Source organism: Alnus glutinosa, chromosome 2 (assembly GCF_958979055.1).
Source record: "Alnus glutinosa chromosome 2, dhAlnGlut1.1, whole genome shotgun sequence".
Lineage (NCBI taxonomy): Eukaryota > Viridiplantae > Streptophyta > Magnoliopsida > Fagales > Betulaceae > Alnus > Alnus glutinosa.
Genome location: NC_084887.1, coordinates 39,215,881 through 39,243,795, shown reverse-complemented (window position 1 = coordinate 39,243,795; position 27,915 = coordinate 39,215,881). Strand labels below are relative to the sequence as shown.

Sequence of the window (27,915 nt, the reverse complement as noted above, 5' to 3'; positions counted from 1 at the left end):
TTAAAATTGTTTAAATTTTGGGTGGTTTTGTTTCTGTCCAAAACGTACGTGCTTGTTTAATTTGGTGAGTTTTTCATTATCGATCTGCAAACTCCCCAAAACAGTAAAGTTTAGATGCAAATTATCCCCGAGAAGCCAAAGACCTCATCTCAACCAAATAAGATCGTAAGTGTCTTTGTCTCCCTGGTTCCACTGTTTAGGTGTTCCTTCTGTTTATGTTGATGCACGGAGGGATGGAAGTATGGAATCAAGAATTGTAATTGATAGGACCAAAGCAGGAGGACGAAGTTAGAAGCTCTTAATTATGAGTAGGAGCTAGGGCCAAAAAATTTAATTGTAGGGATTAGTAGGTGAATTTTTTTTTTCTTTTACCTTATAATTTTTTTTACCTAATTTTTTTTTGTTATTTTTTAGAATTAAGGTGAGCCAAAGCCTATATGAACCCCCCCACTCCACCCCCCCAAATCGGTCCCTGGGTCAAAGCATAAATTAATAATATATTAAGATAAGAAACTAAAGCATGAATAATAAATATATTAAAATTGAAGATTAAATTAACACTCACACACACAAACACACACACACACACACATATATATATATATACAAAAATATAAAATATTCTATAATTCTATCCCAACAAGCGATTTATTTTTTTTCAAATTTTGTCGGAATGCAATTTTTTTTCGCTACTAATTTTGTCCATGGTAAAAGGAAAATAATTTTGCATAACCCATATGTACAATTATTACACAACTCAAAACTTATTGATGAGATTAATGCATGGTGAACCCACATGCATGGGACCCACTAATAAGTCTTAAGTTGTGTAATAAGGATCCGGCTTACATGCTGTTATTTTTATAACAGCATGTATGCTGTTCTGTTAGAGATGAAAATGCCCCTAGCACACCTCCTCATCCCACTACTAGGTCCGGTAGAACCCAACCCACCTCCGGCCGTTCCCCTGCCAAATTTGCCGAATCCCAGTCAACTGGCTGGGATCTAGCCATTCCCAGCCAGATCCTTTGGATTCTGGCTGGTTGGCCAGGATCTAGCCGTTTCCCGACTAGAACGGCCATCGACCTATTGGCCGGATCGCCAGGTTGGCCAGATTTGGTTGTCTCCTGTTGGTGTTCAACCAGAGATGGTGAAGGAAGCTAGTGAAGGGCATTATCAGAAGGGGCACCATGCAGGAGAAAAAGTATTACTGGTTTTACTTATTCTACTCCTTGATGGTCTACTCCTTATGTGACGCATCAGATGCAATAGCATACATGCTGTTGTTTTATCAGATGCAATAGCATACATGCTGTTGTTTTATCAGATGCAATAGCATACATGCTGTTAAAAAACAACAGCATGTAAGCCTAATCCTTGTAATAATTATGCATGGGATTGTGCCAGAATCATACCAGATCATCAAATAATGGTATTCACTTTTTTTTTTATTGGTATACCACGGATATATATATATATTTTTTTTTGGTAAGTATATTAGATATATTCAATACGGATTGTCTCATCAAACTTCAATCATTTATTTCTTAGAAGGGAACAGCTGACAAAGTCTTCAACCCAGGTTTCACTTGGCTGGATTTTTTATGCATAGTCAGCAAGCATATGGGTTAGTTTGACTGGAAGAACTTTAAGTGTCTAAGTCTAAAGCTATAAGTGGCTACGTGCCATCATGATGCTTAAAAGAAGATCCTAGACGCTGCGACGTGGTATCTTGAAGAAAGAAACTTTTCTAATGGGATGCGTTCCGTGCTTTACTGGATGCGTTTAAAGGCAATATTGGGCTTATATATAGGGTTGTGATACATTTCACGTATTATAAGTGCATTAGAAGTATACAACTCTGAGATATATTAGAAGACCTCCATTAGTATTACCCATATATATATATAAGCTTGCAACTTAAGGACAAAGTGCTTAAAAAGGGTGAATAATATGACAATATTTTAGTAGCCAAATGGGCTAAGTTGTATTAGTGAGATAGTTAGAATAGTTAGTTAGAGATTTGGCCATAGACTATTTGAAAGTGGACTTGTCCTATCACCGGCTTCATGAATTTGATTCTAACCACAAACCGTAGAGGTAGAAAAAGAAGAAAGAGGAAGCAATGCGTGCTCTACCAAATACAAGATTTGTTGATGTATTTGGTAGAAGGAATCATCGTCCGATATATGGTTGGTACCTTCACGGTATGGATGCTCTTGATTCTTTTTCTTTCTGTTGAGAATAAGAAAGAAACGGCTGGAAGAATAAAGCAAAGGGATAAAATACCTAAAAAAACCCATAAAATATCTTATCCATGTGAGAACCAATTAGGGCAAAACGGTAAACTCGTGCGATATAATTTAAATTTTAGTTTAAATTTCTTGATTTTCTTTTCTTTTCTAATTTTTTTTTTATCTTTTCTAGAAATAAAAATATGAACTCATTTTTTTTAAAAATAAAATAAAATAAAATTAGATTTAATCATTTTAGAAAATCACTCTTTTAGTAATTTTTTTTTTAAAAAAAAATTATTTACAGAATTTTTATCATATAGCAAAAAAAAGTTTTTAATTTTTAAACTTTCATTTTTTTTTTATTTAGTTTTTACTATTTTTAATTGAAAAATAACACGTTGCAGAAGTAATATGAGAATATTTTACAAATATGGGTCTTTTTCAAATTTTTCATAGTTTAGGAGGCTGGAGTCCAAATATCAGTAGTTCGAAAGATTATCTATAATTTAGGGACTAAATTATATATATATATATATATATTATTATTTTTTCGATAAGTCTCAGTGTGTCACCAACCGAACGTATTGTCTCAAAAAGAAGGTCAAACATTTTGGGCTAATCGCATCAATATGTAATTATGACGTGGAGAGAGAACTGAGAAGGAGTTCCAAGTGCATTCCCACCTCTTCCCTACTACATTCTCCTCCTGGTTTTCTTGTCAGTGATTCTGTTCCAGTTAGCACTGTTGTTCCAATTAGCGATGTTCTTCTTGATTAAGATTCTGCTTGTTGTAATTCCCTGCCAGTGTTTTAGCATTGGTGGTGGTTGTTTGTTCTCTTTGAATCGTATCTATAAAATTAAAAAAAAAAAAAAAAAAAAAGTACCAACCTCACCCACCCACCCGCTCATATAAAACACAAAGAGAAGCAGTAACCTGCAATCCTCATACCCAAAACCCTCATCCTCTGCAAATTTCAATTTCCAACACCCACAGTTACTGCTCGATGTGTACGTTCATGGAAATAGGGGTGGTGGAGCTGCCGAAGCTGGCCAGGGAAGCTGCATCAAAGGCAATCAAAGAGTGGGGACAGCCCAAATACAAGATCACCCACCTCATCTTCTCTACCACCTTAGGCACTTCAGACATGCCCGGTGCGGACTACCAACTAATGAAGCTCATCGGCCTTAAATCCTCCGTCAAGCGGATCATGATATACCAACACGGTTGCTTTGGTGGCGGGACCGTACTACGTGTAGGTCGCCAAGGATTTCGCTGAGAACCACAAAGGTGCTCGCATTCTTGCCGTGTGCGCTGGCCATTGAGAATAGCCTGAGATCACCGGCCGCCAGCTGCTTTCATGGATGGTGGACCCTCCAAGTCTCACATGGACGCATTAGTGGGTCAATCACTTCTTGGTGACGAAGTGGCGGCTGTGATTGTTGGTGCGGACCCCAATACAAACATTGAACGTCCTCTTTTCCAAATTGTTTCGGCGATGCAGACACTCCCTATTTTGGATTGTCCATCCAGGTGGTCCGGCCATTCTTGACCAAGTGGAGGCCAGACTGGGTCTCGAAGAGGAGAAACTTAAAGCAAGTCATCATGTTCTTAGCGAGTACGAGAACATGTCAACTGCATGTGTACGTATTGTTTATATTGGATGAAATAAGGAAGAGGTCTGTGGAGGAAGGAAAGCCCACCACCGGCGGAGGGTTGTATTGGGGCGTTCTCTTTGGGTTGGGCCGCGGTTTGGCGGTCGAGACGGTCGTCTTACACAGTGTCCCGGTGGAGACCCTTCATTGATCATCAGTTCCACAACCGCAAGCGAGTGAAAGACACACACACAATGTGTAATCCTTATATCTTACATTGTCATTTATATATACAATTTGTAATCCATTTAAAGACACATTAAATAAAATAAAAAATAATAATTAAAAAAAAAGCTCTCGCCACGCTGGAGAATTCTGTTTGGCTTTGCGCGGAAAAAGATTTTTTGTATTGAGATCGGCACGTGAGGGCTCGTGGTTGCCAAAATTTCTGCCGAACTTCAGTGATTTTCACTTCTTGGGTCTCTTCTCTTTCATTCTAATTTTTTTTTTTTTTTTTTGGTTTGGACGTGTTGAGATCATTTTGGTTTTCGTGGGTGTGAGTGTGGTTTGAGAAGGCGAAGAAATCTAGTAGACGTAGAGGACAGGGTCACCGTTGTAGGAAATCGATTGGGAGTGGTAATGGAACTATCGATGAATGTAGTTCTACTCCTAATCCTGTGAATGATCCCTTGGTGGATGAGGAAATATTTGCGGAGGTCGTAGATACTTGCCCTCTTGGTTTGACAGAGTTAGGGGTTTCTGGAGCTAGTACTTCGGCTGTGGATGTTTTACCGGATGAATTTGTGGTGGAAAATGATGTTGTGGATGATGATTTGGATATTGACGAAAGGAATCAAGACAAGGACTTTGTCGGGGACCCTATTCCTCCTATGAATAATGGTGAGACTTTGGATGGCAGGGTGAAGAACTCGGATTGGAGGGATTCAGGCAGTTCTCTGGGTAACGTAACCTTCAATACTTCAAACTTTGTTCCATAAAAAAATGAATATAAATGGGGTCACTGTCGTGAGAAATCGATTGAGAGTGGTAATGAAACTATCGGTAAATGTAGTTTTACTCCTAATCCTGTGAATGATCCCTTGGTAGATGAGAAAATGTTTTAGGAGGCCGTAGATACTTGCCCTCTTGGTTCGACGGATTTAGGGGTTTCTAGAGCTAGTACTTCGGCTGTGGATGTTTTACCGGATGAATTTGTGGTGGAAAATGATGTTGCGGATGATGGTTTGGATATGGACGGAGGGAATCAAGACAAGGACTCTGTCGGGGACCCTGTTCCTTCTGTAAATAATGGTGAGACTTTGGATGGCAAAGTGAAGAACTCGGATTGGAGGGATTCGGGCAGTTCTCTGGGTAACGTAACCTTCAATACTTCAAACTTTTTTCCATCAAAAAATGAATATAAATGGGGTCACCGTCGTGAGAAATCGATTGGGAGTGGTAATGAAACTATCGGTAAATGTAGTTTTACTCATAATCCTGTGAATGATCCCTTGGTGGATGAGAAAATGTTTTAGGAGGCCGTAGATACTTGCCCTCTTGGTTCGACGGATTTAGGGGTTTCTGGAGCTAGTACTTCAGCTGTGGATGTTTTACCGGATGAATTTGTGGTGGAAAATGATGTTGTGGATGATGGTTTGGATATGGACGGAGGGAATCAAGACAAGGACTCTGCCGGGGACCATGTTCCTCTTGTGAACAATGATGAGACTTTGGATGGCAGAGTGAAGAACTCAAATTGGAGGGATTCGGGCAGTTCTCTGGATAACGTAACATTCAATACTTCAAACTTTGTTCCATCAAAAAATGAATATAAATGGGGTCACCGGCGTGGGAAATCTATTGGGAGTGGTAATGGAACTATCGGTAAATGTAGTTCTACTCCTAATCCTGTGAATGATCCCTTGGTGGATGAGGAAATGTTTGCGGAGGCCATAGATACTTTGCCCTCTTGGTTCGACTGAGTTAGAAGTTTCTGGAGCTAGTACTTCGGATGCGGATGTTTTACCGGATGAATTTGTGGTGGAAAATGATGTTGTGGATGATGGTTTGGATATGGATGGAGTGAATGAAGACAAGGACTCTGTCGGGGACCCTGTTCCTTCTGTGAACAATGGTGAGATTTTCGATGACAGAGTGAAGAACTCGGATTGGAGGGATTCGTGCAGTTCTCTGGGTAACGTAACCTTCAATACTTTAAACTTTGTTCCATCAAAAAATGAATATAAATGGGGTCACCGTCGTAGGAAATCGATTGGGAGTGGTAATGAAACTATCTGTAACTGTAGTTCTACTCCTAATCATTTGAATGATCCCTTGGTGGATGAGGAAATGTTTGTGGAGATCGTAGATACTTGCCCTCTTGGTTTGATGGAGTTAGGGGTTTCTGGAGCTAGTACTTCGGATGTGGATGTTTTAACGGGTGAATTTGTGGTGGAAAATGATGTTGTGGATGATGGTTTGGATATGGATGGAGGGAATCAAGACAAGGACTTTGTCGTGGACCCTGTTCCTCCTGTGAACAATGGTGAGACTTTGGATGACAGAGTGAAGAACTCGGATTTAAGGGATTCGGGCAGTTCTCTATGTAACGTAACCTTCAATACTTCAAACTTTGTTCCATAAAAAAATGAATATAAATGGGGTCACCATAGTGGAAAATCGATTGGGAGTAGTAATGGAACTATCAGTAAATGTAGTTCTACTTCTAATCATGTGAATGATCCCTTGGTGGATGAGGAAATGTTTGAGGAGGCCGTAGATACTTGCCATCTTGGTTCGATGGATTTCGGGGTTTCTGGAGCTAGTACTTCGGTTGTGGATATTTTACCGGATGAATTTGTGGTGGAAAATGATGTTGTGGATGACGGTTTGGATATGGACGGAGGGAATCAAGACAAGGACTCTGCCGGGGACCCTGTTTCTCCTGTGAATAATGGTGAGACTTTGGATGGCAGAGTGAAGAACTCGGATTTGAGGGATTCAAGCAGTTCTCTGGGTAACGTAACCTTCAATACTTCAAACTTTGTTCCATCAAAAAATGAATATAAATGAGATCACCGTCGTGAGAAATCGATTGGGAGCGATAATAAAACTATCGGTAAATGTAGTTATACTCCTAATCCTGTGAATGATCCCTTGGTGGATGAGAAAATGTTTGAGGAGGCCGTAGATACTTGCCCTCTTGGTTCGACGAATTTAGGGGTTTCTGGAGCTAGTACTTCGGCTGTGGATGTTTTACCGGATGAATTTGTGGTGGAAAATGATGTTGTGAATGATGGTTTGGATATGGACGGAGGGAATCAAGACAAGGACTCTGCCGAGGACCCTGTTCCTCCTGTGAACAATGGTGAGACTTTGGATGGCAGAGTGAAGAACTCAGATTGGAGGGATTTGAGCAGTTCTCTGGATAACGTAACATTCAATACTTCAAACTTTGTTCCATCAAAAAATGAATATAAATGGGGTCACCGGCGTGGGAAATCGATTGGGAGTGGTAATGGAACTATCAGTAAATATAATTCTACTCCTAATCCTGTGAATGATACCTTGGTGGATGAGGAAGTGTTTGCAGAGGCCGTAGATACTTGACCTCTTGGTTCGACGGAGTTAGATGTTTCTGGAGCTAATACTTCGGCTGCGGATGTTTTACCGGATGAATTTGTGGTGGAAAATGATGTTGTGGATGATGGTTTGGATATGGACGGAGGGAATCGAGACAAGGACTTTGCTGGGGACCCTGTTCTTCCTGTGAACAATGGTGAGACTTTGGATGGCAGAGTGAAGAACTCGAATTGGAGGGATTCGAGCAGTTCTCTGGGTAACGTAACCTTCAATACTTCAAACTTTGTTCCATCAAAAAATGAATATAAATGGGGTCACCGTCGTGGAAAATCGATTGGGAGTGGTAATGGTACTATCGGTAAATGTAGTTCTACTTCTAATCCTGTGAATGATCCCTTGGTGGATTAGGAAATGTTTGAGGAGGCCGTAGATACTTGCCCTCTTCGTTCGACGGAGTTAGGGGTTTCTGGAGCTAGTACTTCGGCTGTGGATGTTTTATTGGATGAATTTGTGATGAAAAATGATGTTGTGGATGATGAGTTGGATACGGACGGAGGGAATCAAGACAAGGACTCTGCCGGGGACCCTGTTCCTCGTGTGAACAATGGTGAGACTTTGGATGACAGATAGTATTGTAGTATTTTCATTGCAGATATTATTTTGGTTAGTTAGTTTGTTTGTTTGTTTGTGAACAACTCTTCCAGTAATTTCCTTCTAACCTTGTTTAAAATCTCTAGTTCTTGATTTTGATAGACAACTTCATGCTTCTTTATCCTGAGAATGATTGTTTGCCTTTAATATGAGCATGTCAACTAGGCCTTGAAAGAGTGGTTAACAGTATTCTCATCACATAGAACATTTGACCATATATACCAATTTCAAGTAGTGGTTAACAGTTTTCTAAAAATTTGAATCTCCATTTTCCCAAACAGCACCCAACATGCCTTCTATGAAGACTGTTAATTTTTCAAAGATGTTCAAGGGCACACAAATTCTACCAGGTGTTCCAACATTTGTTGACTTCTTTGATAGACCCCTTATGATGGTTCCCTCTCCTCCTCTTGAAGTGCCGGCCAACACTCAAGAATACATAAGTTTTCTCTCTCTCTAATGAATCAACTAACTTGTTTTTAAACTAACTAGAGTGTTTTTTTATTTTTTTTGTATAGACCTTTCAAGAATGGTTAGCTGTTCCAAACCCTCCGTGGACTTTGTTCAAGTATGATGTTGGACGTAGTCTCTTAGGCTTCGCAGATGATGGAAGGTGTATTTTCAGACAAATTGCTCATATTTTGCGAAGCTATCACTTATTAGACTATTACTGCGGAGATGTGTTTGAGAATGTTCGCATTAATGCAAACAGTTTGACAGTTTCTTTTGCATATCTTCCCGTGTTTGCTTCAAGTGAGGAATGTCTTATTTCTGGTATCAAAAGTGATACCGTGCAGTTCAGGCGTTTGGTGGCTGACAACATGCGAAATAAGTTGGTGAATGCTGACAATGAGTTGGTTGGAAAACCTATAGATTTCGATTTTTTTTTTCTGCAATATATGCAAAGGGACTTGATGTCAAGGACATAAATGTTGTGAAAGAAATTAGTTTCTTTCGGCTATTTCATCCACTATTCTTCGACTCAAGAGATCGGACCAATTTCATCCATCTAGTAGTAGAGTGGCGAAATAGGAACAAAAATATGTTTGATAGAGAACTAAGTCTACGTCATAAGGGTTATGAATTATGTGATTGGACTAAGAATTGTCCTCCGAGTAGTCCTTTTTATTGGATGGTGGATATAATTCGCACAAGTAGTATTACATCACCTCCTGTTGAACGCATGAACCATGTTCTCAAGCTACTGCTCACGTGAACCTGCAGCCATCTATTTCAGAACTGGAAGATGCAGAAGCTACAGAAGATACACCACACTCTTCAATGAACAAGCCTTTCCTTTCGAAAAATCTTCATCACATACTGACCCATCTCCCTCTTCTTTACTCGGCCTCTTACCACTTCCTTCCCCTTTTCTTCCTCAAAATTCCTATAACCCGTGTCTCTCCACTCATACCCCATGAACTTCCTCCTCTCCAACACGTGTTATGTCCTCCTCTTTTCCCATCCCTCTGCCCCTTGGTCACACCCTTCAGTCTCTTGCCACCTTTCCCTCTCGAGCTACTCAACCAACTATCACCACTTCTCCTACTCCCACCACTGCCACATCCTCTCCTAGAGCTCCTCAACACACTGCCCTCCCACTAACTTCTTACAATACTACCACATCCTCTCTTAGAACTCCTCTACACACTTTGTCCTATGCTGTTACTCCCACGTCCAATTCTCAAACTACATGTGACCCTCCTCCCACTTCTCAATCTACCCCATTTATTCCCCCTCTTCGCTCACACCCCATGATCACTCGCTCTCAAACCCTCTCCCACTCCACCTCAACGTTTGACTCTACTGTACCCTCTTTTCGGTCTCACCTCATGACTACCCGATCCCAAAACAACATCCATAAACCCACCCTCCTACCCAATGGCACTTCCAAATACCCCTTACCTCAAGCCTTTACTGTCACCACCTCCAATCCTGAAACTGAGCCCACATGCTACACCTCTGTTGTCCAACATGTTGTATGGCGAGATGCCATGGCTGAAGAGTTCCATGCTCTTTTGAAAAATGGTACTTGGACCCTTGTTCCTCCTACACCCTCCATGAACATTGTCGGCTCTAAATGGGTTTATCGCATCAAGCGAAAGGCGGATGACAGTGTTGATCATTATAAGCCCCGTATTGTTGCCAAAGGCTTCCATCAACATGAATGAATTGATTACTGGGAAACCTACAGCCCTGTTATCAAACCTGTTACAATTCGAACCGTTCTCTCCCTTGCTGTCTCTTCTGGATGGCCAATAGAACAAGTTGACATCAACAACGCCTTTTTCCATGGTTTTCTTAGTGAGACAGTTTATATGGCCCAGCCACCTGGTTTTGTACATCCTCAATTTCCCAACTCTGTGTGCCTCTTAAAGAAAGCATTGTATGGGCTCAAACAAGCCCCCCGATCATGGTTTTCTTGCCTCAGCACTCGCCTCCTTGAACTCGGTTTCACTACTTCTAAAGCCGACCCTTCCCTATTTTGTTTTTGTCTCTACAGGTACTCACCTTCTTGCTTTGGTCTATGTGGATGATATCATCCTAACCGGCTCCTCACTCTCTCTCATAGACTCTCTTCTTCACTCATTCTCTCTTGACTTTCCCATCAAAGACCTTGGTTCCTTAAACTTCTTCCTAGGTGCCGAAGTCCACAGGTCACCTACAGGACTTCACCTCTGCCAACAACGTTACATAGCCGACCTACTCAAAAGAACCTCTATACAGTTTGCTAAACCGGTTTCCTCTCCAATGTCAACCTCCTCTCCTCTTAGCCAATTTGATGGCACTCCCATGTCTGATACTACACTCTATAGAAGCACCGTTGGTGCTCTCCACTACCTCGTACTCACTCGCCCGGACATTGCCTTTGCGGTTAACAAAGTCTCTCAATTCTCTCATGCCCCTCGTGACACTCATTGGACTGCCATCAAAAGGATCCTTCGCTATCTCAAAAATACTCTCTCCTATGGGCTCCTCATTAAACCAACACCCTCCTCTCAATTATTTGCCTTCTCTGACGCGGATTGGGCAAGCTGCCCTGATGACTGGAAGTCTACCTCCGGCTACTACATCTTTCTTGGTCGCAACCTTCTTTCCTGGACTGTCAAAAAACAGCCCATGATTTCTCACTCTAGCACTGAGTCTGAGTACAAAGCTTTAGCAAATACCACTGCTGAGTTGCTCTGGATTCAATCCTTTCTCAAAGAACTCGGCATCTTCCTCTCTACTGCTCCCATTCTACACTGCGACAATATTGGTGCCACTTATTTAACTTCTAATCCTATTTTTCATGCCCGCACCAAACACATTGAAATTGACTAACATTTTGTGCGAGATCGAGTTGCTCAGAAATCCCTCATTGTCAAGTTCCTTTCCAGCAAAGATCAATTGGCTGACATCCTCACTAAGCCCTTGGCCTCCACTCACTTCGCTCATCTTCGAGCCAATCTCAACGTTTGCCTGCAACCGCTGCGATTGAGGGGGAGTATTACACCACCTCCTGCTGAACCATGTTCTCAAGCTACTGCTCACATGAACCTGCAGCCACCTATTTCAGAACTGGAAGATGCAGAAGCTACAGAAGATACACCACACTTTTCCTGACTTAAGACTTGTCTTTCACTTTAGCTTCCTTCTGTATCTAACCATACCTTCTTGCTTCACGTGTTCATCTTGTATTTTCTGTCTCCTTGTACTTGTTAAACTTTATTTTATTCATGTAAGTTGTTTTCACTCTTCTATAAATAGAACAGAAGACTATGTCCTTAGTGTGATTGCAGAAATACCTTTTGTTTTATTATAAGTAATACCGGAAAAGAATCGTTGAGCCGTATTCCGAAGCTGATTCGCAATGATCATGAGCATTTCAATGAAAATGATGAGGTATTAATTTGTTATTTAAAGCCATTTGTCCGCATTTCTTGGAAAAAGCTATTGAGCAAATGCTTAAATATCAACTAATGAGCATTTTTATTTTATTATATAATGACAGTCAGCAATTCATGAAGATGTGGAGCGAATGATTAACAGTCATTTTTCCGGAATCTGTACCAAGCTGCAAGACACCATGCTTAGATGTGTCAATGATTACTCTCAATTCAAGGAGTGTACGATGGCTACACTTTTTAAGAGTATGCCATTGGGTATCTGTACAGGCCGTACAAGTTAGTTAATAAATTTTAATTTACGATTTTTTTTTAATTGTATTATGTTATGCACTTAATAATATCATAAATTTAAAAATGGCCAATCATGATCATGCTATTTTGAAGATCACAAGGCATTGGTAGTGGACGGGTATGCGTGCTTTTTTGGGTGTAAAGTTTTAGGTTGGTGATCCTGTTGATTTTTGTTAATTCTAGGAAAGGCTTCATTGTAAATCTTGAACTGCTGTTGATAATTTTTGAGACAACCGTTTGATTCTTTACATTAGGTAGTTGAAATACAGCTCTATATTTCGAGAGTTATCCTGATTTTAGATGTCTTGATGGGTAATAATTTTCATGTGTTTTCGGATGGGTTGATTTTCGTTGATATTTTCGTTTTAAATGTTAAAGTATAATATGTTTGAATTAGGATCCACGGCAAAATGTTAAAATGCCGGTTGAAGTATATTTATCAGAAAAATACCTGCAATTCCCATTTCATCAACAACCAATGTTATAATTTTACTTGGTCACAAAAACGAAATTAACGGGAAAGTAACAGATTTAAAAGGATGACTCGGAATACCTTCCAATAAAAGAATTCAACAATGCAGATTTTCCAGCCTTCTTGGGCCCAAGAACAAAACACTAGAAAACATTCATGTCTGTCTGTTGCTTCTTCCTATCCAAACGCTGTTTTCTGGTCTCACAAAATGCAGATAAAGGATTGCCAGGGTAACCAACGTATATCACATTCTCAACGCTCCAAGCTGAGTCTATAAATGTCAGAAAGGTCCACTGCAACCACACAAATTTCTCACAAAATTAAGCACAGGTTACAACAAAATAGAAGAATCTCAATAGAAGTTTTAAAAAGATTGTATATTTATAAACGTTTTAAAAACTGGAAAAAAAAAAAAAAAAGAAAAAAAAAAGTGTATGTTATTGCAAGTATACATTTTTTTTTAAGGATCACATTTCGTCGTGAGCATTGTGGGGCATGCATGACCTTTCTTGCATAAAATTGCTAAGGATCTTGACTTTTCTACAACTTTTGGTTTCACTTGTAATTTTATCTATTAATAATTCTGTTCTGATTTCATTTCTTACTTTTGATTGGAAGATTGCTGCATTAATAGCTGAAGGGCATGATCTTGGTCGTCCAGCACCCGTTGTGCAGCTTATATGTAACTTCCCTATTGTTTCTTCCTTGTGGCAGAGTGTTGAGCAAATTGGAAACAGAGCTAACCGGTTGAGGATTGGAGAAGATGAACTTTTCTTATATTCTAGTACTGATGTTGAGGTGCATGATTTGGGACTTACCAATTATTATTCATTTATTCTTGTGAATTTTTTTTTTTTCCATTTCAACTATCATGTTCTCTTGCTCAGCTCATTTTTATGATTTCACTTTTTTATGACTCAATTTTGATTTGAATCATGTCTTTGCTGAAAATTATCTTCTGATAATATCTCTTGGTCACATGTTGACAAATTACAAAGTCTGATACATACTGTTATTGATACTTGGTGAATGTTTAAAGAAGAAATTGGTGCTTCATATAGCGTGACTTAAGGCACGGTGCGATGGGCACCAAATGACGTGTATGAACAGGTGCTTGGCAAGCCCGAGTATGCGGGAAGGGTTCGACAAGTTGGGCCAAATGTTTTGCTTGTACGGGGGACGACACGCTCATGCTACATCCCTTCACAGGCACGGTCATCCACTCAAAGGCAACCAATGTTTACACAAGACGAAATGCTCTTTGCAAGCCAGACAACAATAGAGGATGACCGGTCAGTACGTCTGGACTTGGAGCCCGTTTCCGTGAGCTTTAGTCAATGCTTGTCTCAGGATATGTGCCTTCCGTGATCCCGCTCAATCCTCAGTCCGCAATGCTAGACAGAGGTAGTACACTGCCTTTGGGTGTCAGATCGTCTATAGGTATGATTACGTTTGTGTAAACGAATTTGTTGATCAATGATTTGGACTTGACATGCATTCTATCATATTAATTATTTACTGAATCTGTTTGTTTTATAATTTGCAAGGAATGCCACACTGGCTGTACAGCCGTCGCAGATTCTTGAACATCTTGGCAATGAAGATCAACTAGATTGAAGAAGTGGTCTGAATGTATTTTTTTGTTTCTATTTTGTAATTTCTATATAACTTGTGTTTTGTTAATTTGTTCATCACTATGCCAGATTTTATGTTTCTTGAAACTGTTGTTTTGATTTTGAATCGTTTTAATTATATATATTGTTGATATTTTTTGAAAATGTGAATTGCAGTAGATTTCTTATTGGATTAATGGAAAGGTAAATTGTCTAGGTAAATTGACTTCTAGGTTAATATATTCTGGATATTAAAAAAATGCTGACATGGCACTTATGTGCCACGTCAGCACATTTTGTGATGTGCACTGTTCCCCACGTCGATAAGGTTTAGTGACGTGGCAATGTTACACCACATCATTAATAGTAACGAAGTGGCAACAATTTTTAGTCATGTCATCATTTTGTGATGTGGCAATTTTGCATCATCGCAAAACCCAGGGATGTGGCACATTATACCACGTTACAACTCTTTATGACATGGTATAATTTGCCACGCCGCTAGGTTTTGTGACGTGGCGAAATTGCCATGTCACAAATGATATTGCCGTGTCAAAACCATGTCGTTAGCGGTTTGTAACGTGGATAAATTACCACGTCACAAACCGGCGACGTGACCACTTTTACCATGTCGCTAAGTGCATTTCCCAACGACCTGATCAAAGATGTGGAATTCACGTAGCTAATTGTACGTCGCGAACCGTTAGTGATGTGATGAACTGGCATACACGTTGGGAAACGCCGCCTTTTTTGTAGTGACGCATGGCTCTCTCTCCCAAGGACGGGAAAATAAGTATGTCAAACATCCAAAAGCTTTTGTGGCTAATCATTCTAGTTCTTCAGAAATAAATAAATTAAACAGTACTTGGAATTAATAAATCATAGACCAAAAAACCCACTAAATATAACAAACCCTCACAAGATCATCAGAAGAAAGGAGGATCGAGGATGAGAAAAGGGAAAATTGTTGTGAAATTATTATTCCCCACTCGGGAAGGTACGTTTGGTCGGGATTATATGGTCTGTTGGGAATAACCACTCGGATTATTTGCTTGGTCGGGAGTGACTAAGGTCTCGGGAATATATGCTTGGTCGGGAGTGACCAAGGTCTCGGGAACATATGGTTGGTTGGGAGTGACCAAAGTCTCGGGAACATATGGTTGGTCGGGAGTCACTAGGATCCTTAGCATTTATTAGGATCTTAGTACTTGTCAAATCAGGTCAGAAATCAGCATGTAGCACCATACTCAATATCTTCACACCTTATTGGTCACTGTTCACACTGTACAATAACAAGACTTTTGCTATGCATCAACAGTAAAAAGGAGTCTATATATATGCCTATCATCTAAGAGGTATGGATCTAAGATATAAGCATCCCTCTCTCTCACTCTTTCAACTGACTTGGGCGTCGGAGGAGGTTCCGCCGGCCAACCCCCGGCGGGCCTTTGTTTTGTTTCAGGTTACAGGCGGAGAGACGAATCAAAAGCTGCCATGTCATCAAGCGAAAAATAGCATCAACAAAAATGTCGGAAAATGCAGTCGTACAGATCAAATATGCATGCATGGACATGTCCATATATATCAGCTTTATAGCAGATTCAAAGAGAGACTGAAGAATGCCCGGCTTGTAATTTAAAAAGAAGAAAAGCAACATGAAGAGAGCGCCATAAAATAATAAGTATTGACAAGAAGACTATGTTTACAGGTAAAACCAAATTTCCCACTCCTACTTAGCTTGCTCACTCGTGGGATGACGAACTTTCCAACCGACGGAAATTTAAACAATAATTAGATTCTCACCAAAAAGCTTTAAAAAGTCAAGTAAACATATTTATAACTATAAACAAGAAAGTAAAATTATGAATTTACTCTTGTGCCGAGACTTGGGATAGTTTAAGAGGAAAAAAACCGGTTGTTCCTTGGTTCAAGATGGTGTGGTTCTCAATGGCAATCCCTTGCCATTCCTTTATGCTCTGGTTAGTGGTTTTTTTTTTTTTTTTTTATAAGTAAATATAGTTTTATGCTCTATTTAGTGTTTAGAGGGGCCCTGTCACGAAGGTTAAGCTTTGTAGTTGCCTAGTTGGGGCAATGGCAGGGACATTTTATGCCTATTTTGTTATGCAGAACCAGAAAGTGTGGAACACTTATTCTTCCACTGCAGCTTTAGCAGGCGTGTTTGGAGGGCTGTTATGAACTTATGGGAGATTGCCAGGTGGTTGATCCTGCTGTTGAATGGGATCATGAGGTGGTGAGTTGGAGTGTGGAAAAGCTCACTGAGGAGATTGTGGGTGAATTTATGCAGACTCTGCTTGGGTGCCTTGGTTTATCATTTGTGGAAGTTGAAAAATGACTTATGTCATGGCAATTTCTCAGAATTGAAGAGGTTTTGGTGAGGCAAATCAAGTGGGAAAATGGTTCCAGGAACATGGCTAAAAGGAACTTCAAGACGACCAGCCAGCTTAATGCTCAGCTTGTTCACTTGTAGAACTCGTAAATTCTGTCTGGTTTTGTTGTAATTGTTTGGTCTCTGTTCTGGTGGCTAGGCTGGGAGTGTTTTCCTCCCTTTTGGGACCTTTGCATCCAGTTTACTGGAGAGACTTTGTATGCAGTGTTTGATCAATGAAAGGCTTTAATTCATCCAATATATATATATATATATATATATATATATATATATATATATATATATATATATATATATATATATATATATATATATATATATATTTAAAACAACTCTAAATTATAAAATAAATATATAAAAGATTTCGTACCGTGTGAATGGTAAGATTTTTTTTTAATCTAAATTATAAATAAATAATTTCTTACCATTCATCAAAAAGCTAGGTAAGAAAAATTTTATTTAATTTTTTGCCAAAAAAATGAAAATAACTCCGCAGCAACCAAGTTCCAAACATTAATATATATTGATACATCAAAATTCAATGACTACTTTTTTGGAAAATTTTGAAATTTCCATAAATTTTTTTTAAGTTAAAAAAAAAGGAAGAAAAAGAAAAAGAAAAATTAAACAACACACACTAAAATATATTATTGGCACAACAGATGGGCAAATTGCCTGCATCTGCAAGTTAATAAATGATACATCTTGCATATATGCAGGGAACCTAATAATTAAGTACTGTTAGCTATGTACCATCACTTTAAAAAGTAGTAATGTCATGTTACGAAGTCACATGAGCTTTACTCTTCTTTAAAAAATACTTTAGAGAAGATTATATCTATGCTATTACATCAAAAGAATTAGTTAAAGAAAATTATCATATATATATATAATTGTTATTCTTATTTCTAAAGTTAATAAATTGTTTCTTAGGCGAGTCTAGTCGAATATATATACATACTAGTTGGGAAGGCACGTTTTTTTGGCTGGGTACTATTACTATCATTGTTAACATTATAATTTAATTATATATATATATATACCTTGAGATGCAAAATTACGATATATAATCTAGATATTATATTTACAAATTCAACGAGTCAACTTTAACTTACATATTACGATTTAAACTTAGTCAAGTTTAACAAAAAACGTGTGGGTCCAACACTTTAAAACCCTTTAAATAATCAATATTTAAATCAAACAACAATTTTTAATATTTTTAATAATAAATAATTATTATTTAAATCATTATTTCATACTACTTTTAACAACACCGATCAATGCAATCATTATACACAACTTTTCAAACTTACAATTATTTCTTACCATTAAAAAATAATATTTTTCAATCTCAAAAATCTAACACTCAAACACAAATTCAAACAAGAATCTAAATTCTATTCTTCATCCAAACACATTTATTTGCCTTGAAATACGTAAACATAATAAGAATTCAATTCTGATTCTAAAAATTCAAGAAATAGTTATTAAGATAATGTAAAACTTATTCATTGGTACCCGTATTATTTCTTTATATTAATTATTTTGATAATCTTTAATGAATAAGTTCTACATTATCTTAATAACCATCTCTTAGTAAAAAATTTAGTACCCCTAGCATTTCTCGTAGGATTAACCTTCTTAAGGAAGTAAATTAATTGCCTAGAAAAAAAAGAAGGAAAGTAAATTAATTGAGAAAACTTCACTTACCATCTATAATCTTTCATCACTTTTATAATGAAACCCTCAAACTTAAATAAATAAAATAAAATAAAAATGTCAATTTAGGGTCACCCACTTTTAATTTTTGACAATATCAACCATCGATCTTCTCTAAATTTAATGTTAAATCCTAACAGAAAAACAAAATTTCCAAATTAACCATCCTTCCAAAAAACTTTTGAAAAAATGTGACCCACTGACAGTTTGTGACCCCCGGGGGTTCAAACTTTATTTATTTATTTTTTTTAAAAAAAAAAATTATTAATTATTAAATCAAAGTATTTTTATAATTTTGTAAACATCATAAAGGTATAAAGAACATTTTACTCGTCAACCGTTTAATTTAACGTTGAATTTGGACAAAATTGTTGACATTGCAAAAAATTAAAAAATAGTAATCATAAATTGACACTTTTTAAAGTTTGAGAATATAATATAAAAATGATAAAAGATCAATGATGGTAAATAAAATTTTTCCAATTAATTTAGTGATGTACGTTATACATCATCCTCTTATCCTTTTTCTATTTTTTTACTTTTGCAAATTACCATTAGATGTGTGAGGCCCCATATGAGAAACCCACATGAACCCAACAAATTTAATAGTAATTTTTACAAGTGAAAGAATAGAAGAAGAACAGGAGAAAGATATGAATCATTTCTCATAAATTTATTGGGTGCACATCAAATACAAAGGCAAGTAAACTACATCTCCAAAAAGAAAGAAAAGATAAAATATTTCTTTGGCAGCATTGCACATTGCGGCGATCTTCTCTGATCAATTTAACGTGTTTGCATAAGAACATAAAAAAAGATTCTCAAAAAAAAGAAAAAAAAAGAACATAAATAAAGCAACCTACTGTCATAACTCTCTTTGCACTCATCCAAAAACATTCTCTTTGCTCCACACACTCTTCTTGCTTGATTTCTTCACTGAAACTACTTACCCCTGCAAATTCAACATACATTAGCACTTACAAACATGAAACATGACCAACAGCAGGTCATTCTTATATGCACATCAAATAAGGTCGTCCTAGTAAGTGCATATATGGTTTAGAGCATGGTTAAGGGCAAAAAATGATGGCAGCACCATAGGTCCTATTAGAGGTACCTCATGCTCGAGAACTAGATTTAGAGGGGAATAGGTTAACTTTTTTACGAATGATGGCAACCTAGCTAGCAGTATCTTGTAGACTATTAAGAACTTAATTATAGGTGTCCTAATACTTCTTATATTTCTCATCACTTAAAACTAAAATGTCATGCATGTCCACAAATATTTGTGCAAAATTTACTAATTTAGGTGCAACACCTTCAAAATTTTTAACACCTTAATGCAAAGAAACTAGAGAAAGAATGATATGTTTAGGAGTTTATAAGTGATGAGCTTTGCAAAAGATTTCTGGCCGCTAGATATCGACAATTAATTTAGTGTCTCGCTACGTGATTTGTTGACAAAGATTTCTACCTAAATGCAATTGAGATCTAGATCTAGACTAGTCCTCCTTGTAGCTAAAGCCTCTAATTTTATTTTTATTTTTTTGGATAAGCTAAAGCCTCTAATTTTAGAAATGTTCTCCTCTTAAATTGAAGAAAATGTAATAATAATAATAATAATAATAAAAAGCTAAGGACGTTCCTAAAATTTTATCAGACAAAGATAGATAATGATAACCAAGGAAAATTCCATGTGTTTATGATCCCATACAACATGGAAGGGGGGAAATTTGATAAACCCTGTGCTTGCATACAAAAGAATGGCGGAGATGTTTATGTTAATTATTTATTCAAGATAATATCTTTCACGATAGACAATCATTTCCATAAGGAATAATTCAAAAGGGAGCCTCAAGAAATGACACTATAATAAACACTCCCCACAATGTATCAATATTTTTTTGTGCATGCATACTTTTACGATCCAGCCATCTCTAGAACGGTTCTAACACAAAAAGAAAGAAGAAAACATATTCCTTTAGGGCATTGGAGAATGTGATGATCTACTCATGAGTAAAGTGATCGAATGCATAAGGACATGGAACAAATAGAGAATACCTAATATTATAGACTATAATCTATTAAGCCTTAATAATTTGCTCCTCGCAGTTCCTCTTGCTTGATTTCAGGCCTGCAAGTTTAACACCCATTAGCACTTACACAAGACATTAACCCATGGTAATTAAAATACACACAAATCCCACACGTACATATATCTCTTTCACAAGAGACTCGCCAGATTTTTCAATATTTCCAATCAAATGGGAAAACAAGCTAGAAACTTACAGTAAAAGGCAATCTGAAAACGGATAGGGACAATCCACCTTAAACATTTGTTTCCAAGCAAGCGATATGCCTAATCTGTTCTCCCCGGGCATATGGGACACATTAACTACAACGCAGTAAAGATCAGCATCAGATGGTCTATTTCCATCTGGTGTAATCCGACGCGATAACGATTGTAAGAGGCAGAACCTCTGCTTCTCTAAATGGAAAAGACAAATTGGTGTGTCATAGAAAATTCCAAAATCCTCAAGACTCCCTTCTAGCCATGTATCCAGGTCTAAATTATAGGCAATCAATAATGCCTCATCATTTACAAGAGTGATCCAGTATAAAGTATTATGTACAGTTACCGTCCTGTGAGGAACCCCTGTAGGGTAATGACGGTGGATATTGCGCTTAGCAGGAGCAAGCATTTCCCAAGATCGACCCTGCACATTGTAGGCACAAAACATTGCAGAATTGCATGTACCCGAAACATGGAAAGTCACAAGAATCCTGTTTGGATTCTCAAGAGCTGCAGAAAAAATTGTATAGCTCGAATCACATGGAGGTTCAGGTAAGGCTTCCCATTTTCCGTTATCGGGATCAAAAACCTCACCCCACGGCATATCCCTTGGCCCGCGAGCAGAAAAAACATAAATCTTCCCGTCTAGAACAAGATTGTGCGAGAGGAATTTGGGAGTAATCATCGAAGGAACAGAGTCGCAGCCGTAAGCACCACGGCCGGTAACGTCCAATTTGCAGACGTCGGATGGACAGAATGGAATCGCCAGCCCACCACCAAAAGCGTAGACGTGGGAGCCTAGGGCAGCAAAGCCCTTGACCACGTGAAGTTTGGCGTCCAAAAACGAAGTGAGCGGTTCTTCCTCAGTGTAGACCTCGCAAGGACCGTCTGCATGAATACTGATTGTAAACCACTTCGTATACTTCCTATCATCTTTATCTTCATCTTCATCTTCATGGTGATGTTCATGTTCATCATCAAGTTCTTCTTCTTCTTCTTCTTCTTCTTCATCATCATCATTTCCATATTTCACAGGCACAGGCACAGGCACCCACACAGGCTCAGGCACACAGAAGACGAAGTTGTAAGAACGAGGAGAGAAAAAATTAGAAGGACAAAGACATGTATTATGGGTCGATAAAACATCAATTGAAATTGATTTTGGAGACTGCCACGGAGGCAATAGCATCGTCCCCATTTTTGATGAAGGAACGGAAAGATTCGGGAAGAAGCTGCGCTGAAGAGAATTAGGGTTTGCTTTGAGTAAAGGGGAGCTCGGGAATGGGGGTGGCGTGGAATGGGGAATTATTAGGTTTGGTTTCGGGTAGGTGAAGGAGAAAATGCCACATCACATCCTGTTCTAGACGGGAAGATGCATGTAATACTAACAGGCTAGGGGCCTACTTTTTGTGCTCCATGAATGCCACCTTTCCAGTAAACTCCATCATATCCATATAATTAATTAATATAAAATCTTTTGGTTCTTTCTGGATCTTCCTTGTGAACGTAAAGTGTCCTTTTCCTTTTCTTTTTCATTAGTAAGCTAGACTCCTGATTGTTATATTGTAGATTAACCAACCCTTTGATCATTGCCCGTTGTGATCTTGTTAAAAGAGGTAAATTCCTCTGCCACTTGTAATTTTCCTACATTTTGAGTACGAGATTGTGAGAAACTGTAAGGGATATATCCCATGAGTAATTTTAAATTATTAAATCAAAGTATTTTTGTAAATTTATAAACATGTTAGGAGTATAAAGGCCATATTACTCGTCAACTGTTTAATTTAACGTTGAATTTTGACGAAATTGTAGACATTGCAAAAAATTGAAAAATTTGTAACCTTAAATTAACACTTTTTAAAGTTTGAGGGTATGATTACAAAAGTGATGAAAGATCAAGGGTGATAAGTAAAATTTTTTCCAATTAATTTAAAGATGTGATATACATCATCCTCTTGTCTTTTTTCTATTATCTCACTTTTGCAAATCACCATTAAATCTGCGAGGCCCATATGAGAAATCCACGTGGACTCACAAATTCAATAGTGAATTTTAAAAGTAAAAAAATATGAGCATTCTCTCACTTTTGTAAATCACCATTAAATCTATAAGACCCATATGAAAAATTCACTTGGATCCCATAAATTCAAGTGAAAAATTAAGAAAAGGACAAGAGAAAGATATGAATCATTTCTCATGAATTAATTGGGTGCACATCAAATGCCAAGGCAAGTAAAAATGATCGTGCATAAATTTGAAGCCTACAACGTTTTTACGATTTGCTTATGAAAAAAAAAAAAAAAAAAAAACTTTTTAGACTCTTATCTCCAAAATATTCACAAGTTCAAATATTTCTTTAGCAGCATTGGACATTGTAGCGATCTTTCTCTCAATAACGTGCCTGCATAAGAACATAAATAAAGCAACCTACTGTCGTAATTCTCTTTGCAGTCATCCAAAAACATTCTCTTTGCTCCACAGTCCACTCACTTCCTTCTTACTTGATTTCTTCACTGAATCTACTTACCCCTGCAAATTCAACATACATCAGCATAGGTCCTATTAGAGGTACCTCATGCTCGAGAACAAGATTTAGAGGGGAATAGGTTAACTTTTTTACAAATGATAGCAACCTAGTATCCTGTAGACTATCAGGAACTTATAGATTCTATCGATCTTGCTTAGAACTAAAATGTCATGTCCACAAATATTTATGCAAAATTTACTAATTTAGGTGCAACACCTTCAAATTTTCAATACCTTAATGAAAAGAAACTAGAGAAAGAATAATATGTTTAATAGTTTATAAGTGATGAGCTTTGCGAAAGATTTGTGGCCGCTAGATATCCACAATTAATGTAGTGTCTGGCTACATGCTTTATTGACAAATATTTCTACCTACATGCAATTGAGATCCAGACTAGTCCCTCCTTGTAGCTAAAGCCTCTAATTTTATAAATGTTCTCCTCCTAAATTGAAGAAAATGTCAAAAAAGAAGAAGAAGAATCTAGGGATGTTCCTAAAATTTGATCAGACAAAGATAGATAATGATAACCAAGGAAAATTCCATGTGTTTGTGATCCTATACAACATGGAAGGGGGGAAATCTTATAAAGCCTATGCTTGCATACAAAAGAATGGCGGAGATGTTTAAGTTAATTATTTATTCAAGATAATATCTTTCATGATATACTATCATTTCCATAAGGAATAATTCAAAAGAAAGGGAGCCTCAAGAAATGACACTATAATGGGGTGGCCGGCCACCCTATTATTGGCCAGGGGGTGGTCCGGCCACCCCCAAAAGGCCAAAAAAAAAAAAAAAAAGAGTTTGGGTTTTGGGGGGTGGCTCAAGGGTCTAGGAGTGGTTTCGACCGCCTCATACGGCCGATCTGGGGGTGGCTCAAGGCCTTTGGGGGTGGACTGGCCACCGCCCAAAACCCTAACCTTTTTTTGTTTTTGTTTTTTGGCCATTTGAGGGTGGCCGGACCACCCCCAAAGCCGACTGGGGTGGCCGGCCACCCCCTTGGGCAATGTTGGCCACTCTTTTTGTTTTTTTAGGTTTTTATATTTTTGCTTTTTAATTATTATTATTTTTATAATTTTTAAATTTATTAAAAGTTTTGCAAATTTTTTTAATGCATGCGGTAGTTTTAAACTACTACATGCAAGCCGGATCCCACATGTAATAGTTAGCTGGTGGGTCCGTGATGGATCTTTGGACATGCACCCGTGTCGGCCCGCATGTTGTTTCATTAACCTTAAGTATTTTTTTTATTATTATTATTATTTTAATATGCAACCTTATAAGCAATTAATACTAACCCAATATTTCTTTTCATGAAAAATAGGTATCTTTCTTGCTCGAGTTTTCTAGTTTAAGCAATATATAACCTGCTGAATCAGGCCCAACTCAATAGATTTTGAAGCGTACGGAGATAAATTTAAGAGATAGTTGCACCATTGATTTTTTTTTGGGTCGGAGGGTCTTTGTGGTTAACTATAATTACAAATCAATCTTTAAACATGTTTTTCGTACAAAAAAAAAAAAAAAAGGTTCATGGTGTGCTGCCACCCCCATCGACTAGGGCTTGAGGTGGCCTGGCCACGTTGGGCAACCAATACCCCTTTACTATTCGGCTTCCTATTGGTGGATGAAAAACATGTTTAGAGACTGATTTGTTACATTTGTAATTATAGTTTACCAGAATGACTCTTCATAAACTTTTTATACCACAATGAGTGATTTGTAATTAGGCCAACCCCTAGGACTAATAGTACAATTATCCCTAAATTTAAGTGGGGTCTTTTTGTATTTAAATACTTAATTTTGTTCCGAACAACTTGCAAAATTTATTTTTATTAATTTCAACCGATATCATATTTTGTATTGAGCTACATATAATTCTTTTTATCTAGAATTTAATTTACTTTATTCTAAAAATTATTTTAATATACAATTCACAGCTTAGCCTAAATTTTAAGTTCATGTAAAATTATGAGCTTAGTAACTGTTTTAGGAGTACAATTAATGTAACAATATTCCATCTTTCTTTCCTTTTCTCATTATTATCTTGAAATTCAATTCTTTGTATTTATTTTTTACAGTAATTAAGGCTTTAATTAAAGAGTACCGACTAACTCATAATATTATTGTTTTTACCATCCTCCATCCTTAAGCATTTCTATACTCTCTCTTGATTAGCAGTAGGGATTTCAAATTTATACCTTGTTCCTCCTCCGAAGAACCCCTAAAAAATATTGGATTTGTTGTTTTAAAAAATTGGGTCTTAATTAAGTTGAGATTTTTTTAAGAGCTGAGGTTTGCTTATTATGGCTCTGTTCCGCATGCATTCTTTTTGCTCCTTTCAGTTGAGTGCTCCAACGATGGAATTTGTGGTTTCGCTTATAACTGGATGGAATTATTTTTTCCACTTATCTAATGTTCGTGTAAATCAAAATGCTCTGCCAGTTGCATGCTGTGATTGCTAATCTTGTTCATATCCCACCCCTTTGTCTGAGTACTGTTTGTTATTTTCTTCACAGGGGACAAAAAAGACCCTTATATTGACTATTGAGAGAGATACCTGAAGAAAAAGTAGCTAAACTGCTGTCAGATCGATAAAGAATCTTTGGCTGCTTGTGATCGATGTAGCAGTTTTTGTTCATGACGGGTAAATAAAAGGCTCTTGTTGTTAATTATTGTATTTAACTATAGCATGAATCACAGTGACACTAGCTTGTTTATTAAGTTAGTGTACGTTAAACTTTCTCACTTCCCAAATTCATCCTTTTCTTCTCTAATTTGGTTTGGCTTTTTTGAACTTGATATTTCGATATAGCCATATATTAATTAATATTAGTCTTTTTTATATTGTTTTCGGCATGTCTGTTAATAATACTTGTAACCTTGTGGTGCCTTTAGTAAAGGGTACGGTTGCAAAGTACATGGATTAGAATGCTATAGCTTTTTTTTTTTTTGTCCTGTCTTAGAAATTTCTAAGACAAAGAAAGGACGATCGAGGGGATCAGAACTTTTTTTTTTTTTTTTTTTTTTTTTTTTTTTTTTTTAATTTTTTTATCATTTGTTCACTTGGACCGTTGTGTACCTAGCTTCCTTAGTGATTAGTTTTCATGATTTTCTTGTTCTTTTTTCTTCTCCGTCTTAATTAGACACATCTCTTGTATACTCCATGTATACTTGGGGCGATTAAGATAGAAGTTAAACGGTGCATTGGGTGCAAGAGTGTTGCTGTCATCAAGCCACGTGAATAACAAATTGTAGTTAGAACTTAGAAGTTAGATGGGTTTTGGGCCAGCTGTAAAAGCTGTTAGAAATTAACAGGTTTTATAGGCCCGTGTTCATGTCTCTCAATCACCATTTTCATCCATATTTGACCAGAAAAATACTACAGTATTATATTATTACTATGTTTTTTAGTTTTTCTTTTTACTATATTTTTTCTTCCATGAAAAGCGTTAGGTATGAATCAAATTTTTACACTAATTTATTATTGAATAATAAAAATGTCTACATAAGCTTTTATATTTGGATTGCTCTTTTAAATTATTAGTTTATGAATATATATAGGATACGATGAAACTTGAAAGCATTGCATTACAAGGTGGACAACTGGTAGCTATCATCTTCTTTTACAAAAAATAATAATAATAAATAATTAAATAATTAAAGCCCCGATTATGACAAAAAAAAGTAAAATTAATCGATGCTCTTTAATTAAGGCTTCAATTATGATAAAAATTAATATTATGACAAAAAAAAAAAGTTAGTTAGTGCTCTTTTTATATATATATATATATATATATATATATATATACTTGTTTGTAAACCAGTCTTTCTACGTCCTTTACCTTCCTTTTTAGTGTTACAATTAATATATAATTAAGAATCTTTAGTCTCTTAGCATAGAATACAGAAAAGGCTGCTTCTGATGCTGCTTCTTTCGACATCTTTTACCTACCGATTCTAGCTTTAAAAGGCTCCCCGCCCGATTTATTTTTTTCCCCTTTAGTTAAAAGCATGCAAGACATATCTTTTATTTGTTTTGCCCCATCCATGAAAGATTGAAGACTTTAAAAAAAGAGTCTTTGGTCCTTTTACCTTCAAATAAAAGAAGATCGATATGAGTACAAAGTCAAAATTTTATGTTCCCTGTGGCCTGTGATTCAAAGTGCGTGCATGTGGCCCTAGGCATCCTCCCTATATAAAAACGTCAGCCGCATTTATTTATTTAACCAAAACGTCTTTCTTCTCTTTGGCGAGTTATTTGAGAAGTTCCAGAATATCAATAGACCGACCTATAGTAGCGCGTAAGTTATCCGACGGTGTTTCGTGTAAAGACAAAATTAGAATTAGAAGCAAAATAGATCAATAGAGATTAGAGAATGACAAGATAGGAATAATAAGTAGATTTCTAAAACTTTTTTTTTTTTTTTTTTAAATGATTTATAAGAGAGTAACTCTATTTAGGGTCAATTTTTGTTTGCAATTTTAAAATATGCGATTTGAAAACTAGATTTTTAAAAACATAGTTAAGGTTTTGATGATATTTTAGCCTTTAAAATTGTGTGTTTTAAAAAAAGCATTCACTTGCACATCATGGCCGTGGCTTGATGCTGCTGGACCAGAGGAAACCGACAACC

The 27,915-nt window shown here is 37.1% G+C and overlaps 2 protein-coding genes and 1 pseudogene across 8 annotated transcripts in view; 1 reads left to right on the top strand and 2 right to left on the bottom strand.

Moving 5' to 3' along the window:
* LOC133860119 (F-box/kelch-repeat protein At4g19330-like) overlaps positions 1 to 27,915 on the bottom strand; it is a 54,705-nt gene that overhangs the window by 5,477 nt on the left and 21,313 nt on the right. For 5 of the 6 annotated variants that reach the window (XR_009898860.1, XR_009898856.1, XR_009898857.1 and 2 more), the window contains one exon: positions 23,183 to 23,280. The gene's annotated coding sequence lies outside the window, so the exon portion shown is untranslated. Of the gene's footprint in view, positions 1 to 21,240; positions 21,262 to 23,182; positions 23,281 to 27,915 lie in introns of those variants that run through there. The other variant, XR_009898862.1, reaches the window with a different exon arrangement.
* On the top strand, positions 3,242 to 4,041 carry LOC133860118 (chalcone synthase-like; annotated as a pseudogene).
* LOC133860120 (uncharacterized) lies at positions 19,191 to 22,044 on the bottom strand. Of its 2 annotated transcripts, none has more exons than XR_009898863.1 (3): positions 20,786 to 22,044; positions 20,520 to 20,592; positions 19,191 to 19,410 (listed from the first exon to the last, which is right to left on the bottom strand). XR_009898863.1 is itself a non-coding variant. In XM_062295783.1 (3 exons), the coding sequence occupies exons 1-2, from the start codon at positions 21,947 to 21,949 to the stop codon at positions 20,550 to 20,552; spliced, it is 1,245 nt and encodes a 414-aa protein (XP_062151767.1). In that variant the 5' UTR covers positions 21,950 to 22,044; the 3' UTR covers positions 19,191 to 19,410; positions 20,520 to 20,549. The 2 variants fall into 2 exon arrangements, 1 of the variants encoding a protein (XP_062151767.1); XM_062295783.1 differs by having other exon boundaries at positions 20,748 to 22,044.

Bases quoted from the DNA above. Each gene is read 5' to 3' on its own strand.
- LOC133860120 (XM_062295783.1), bottom strand. From the start codon at position 21,949: ATGGGGACGATGCTATTGCCTCCGTGGCAGTCTCCAAAATCAATTTCA. The intron at 20,593-20,747 runs GTAAGTTTCTAG...TTAAACTTGCAG, and splicing joins TTTTCAGATTGCCTTTTACT to GCCTGAAATCAAGCAAGAGG.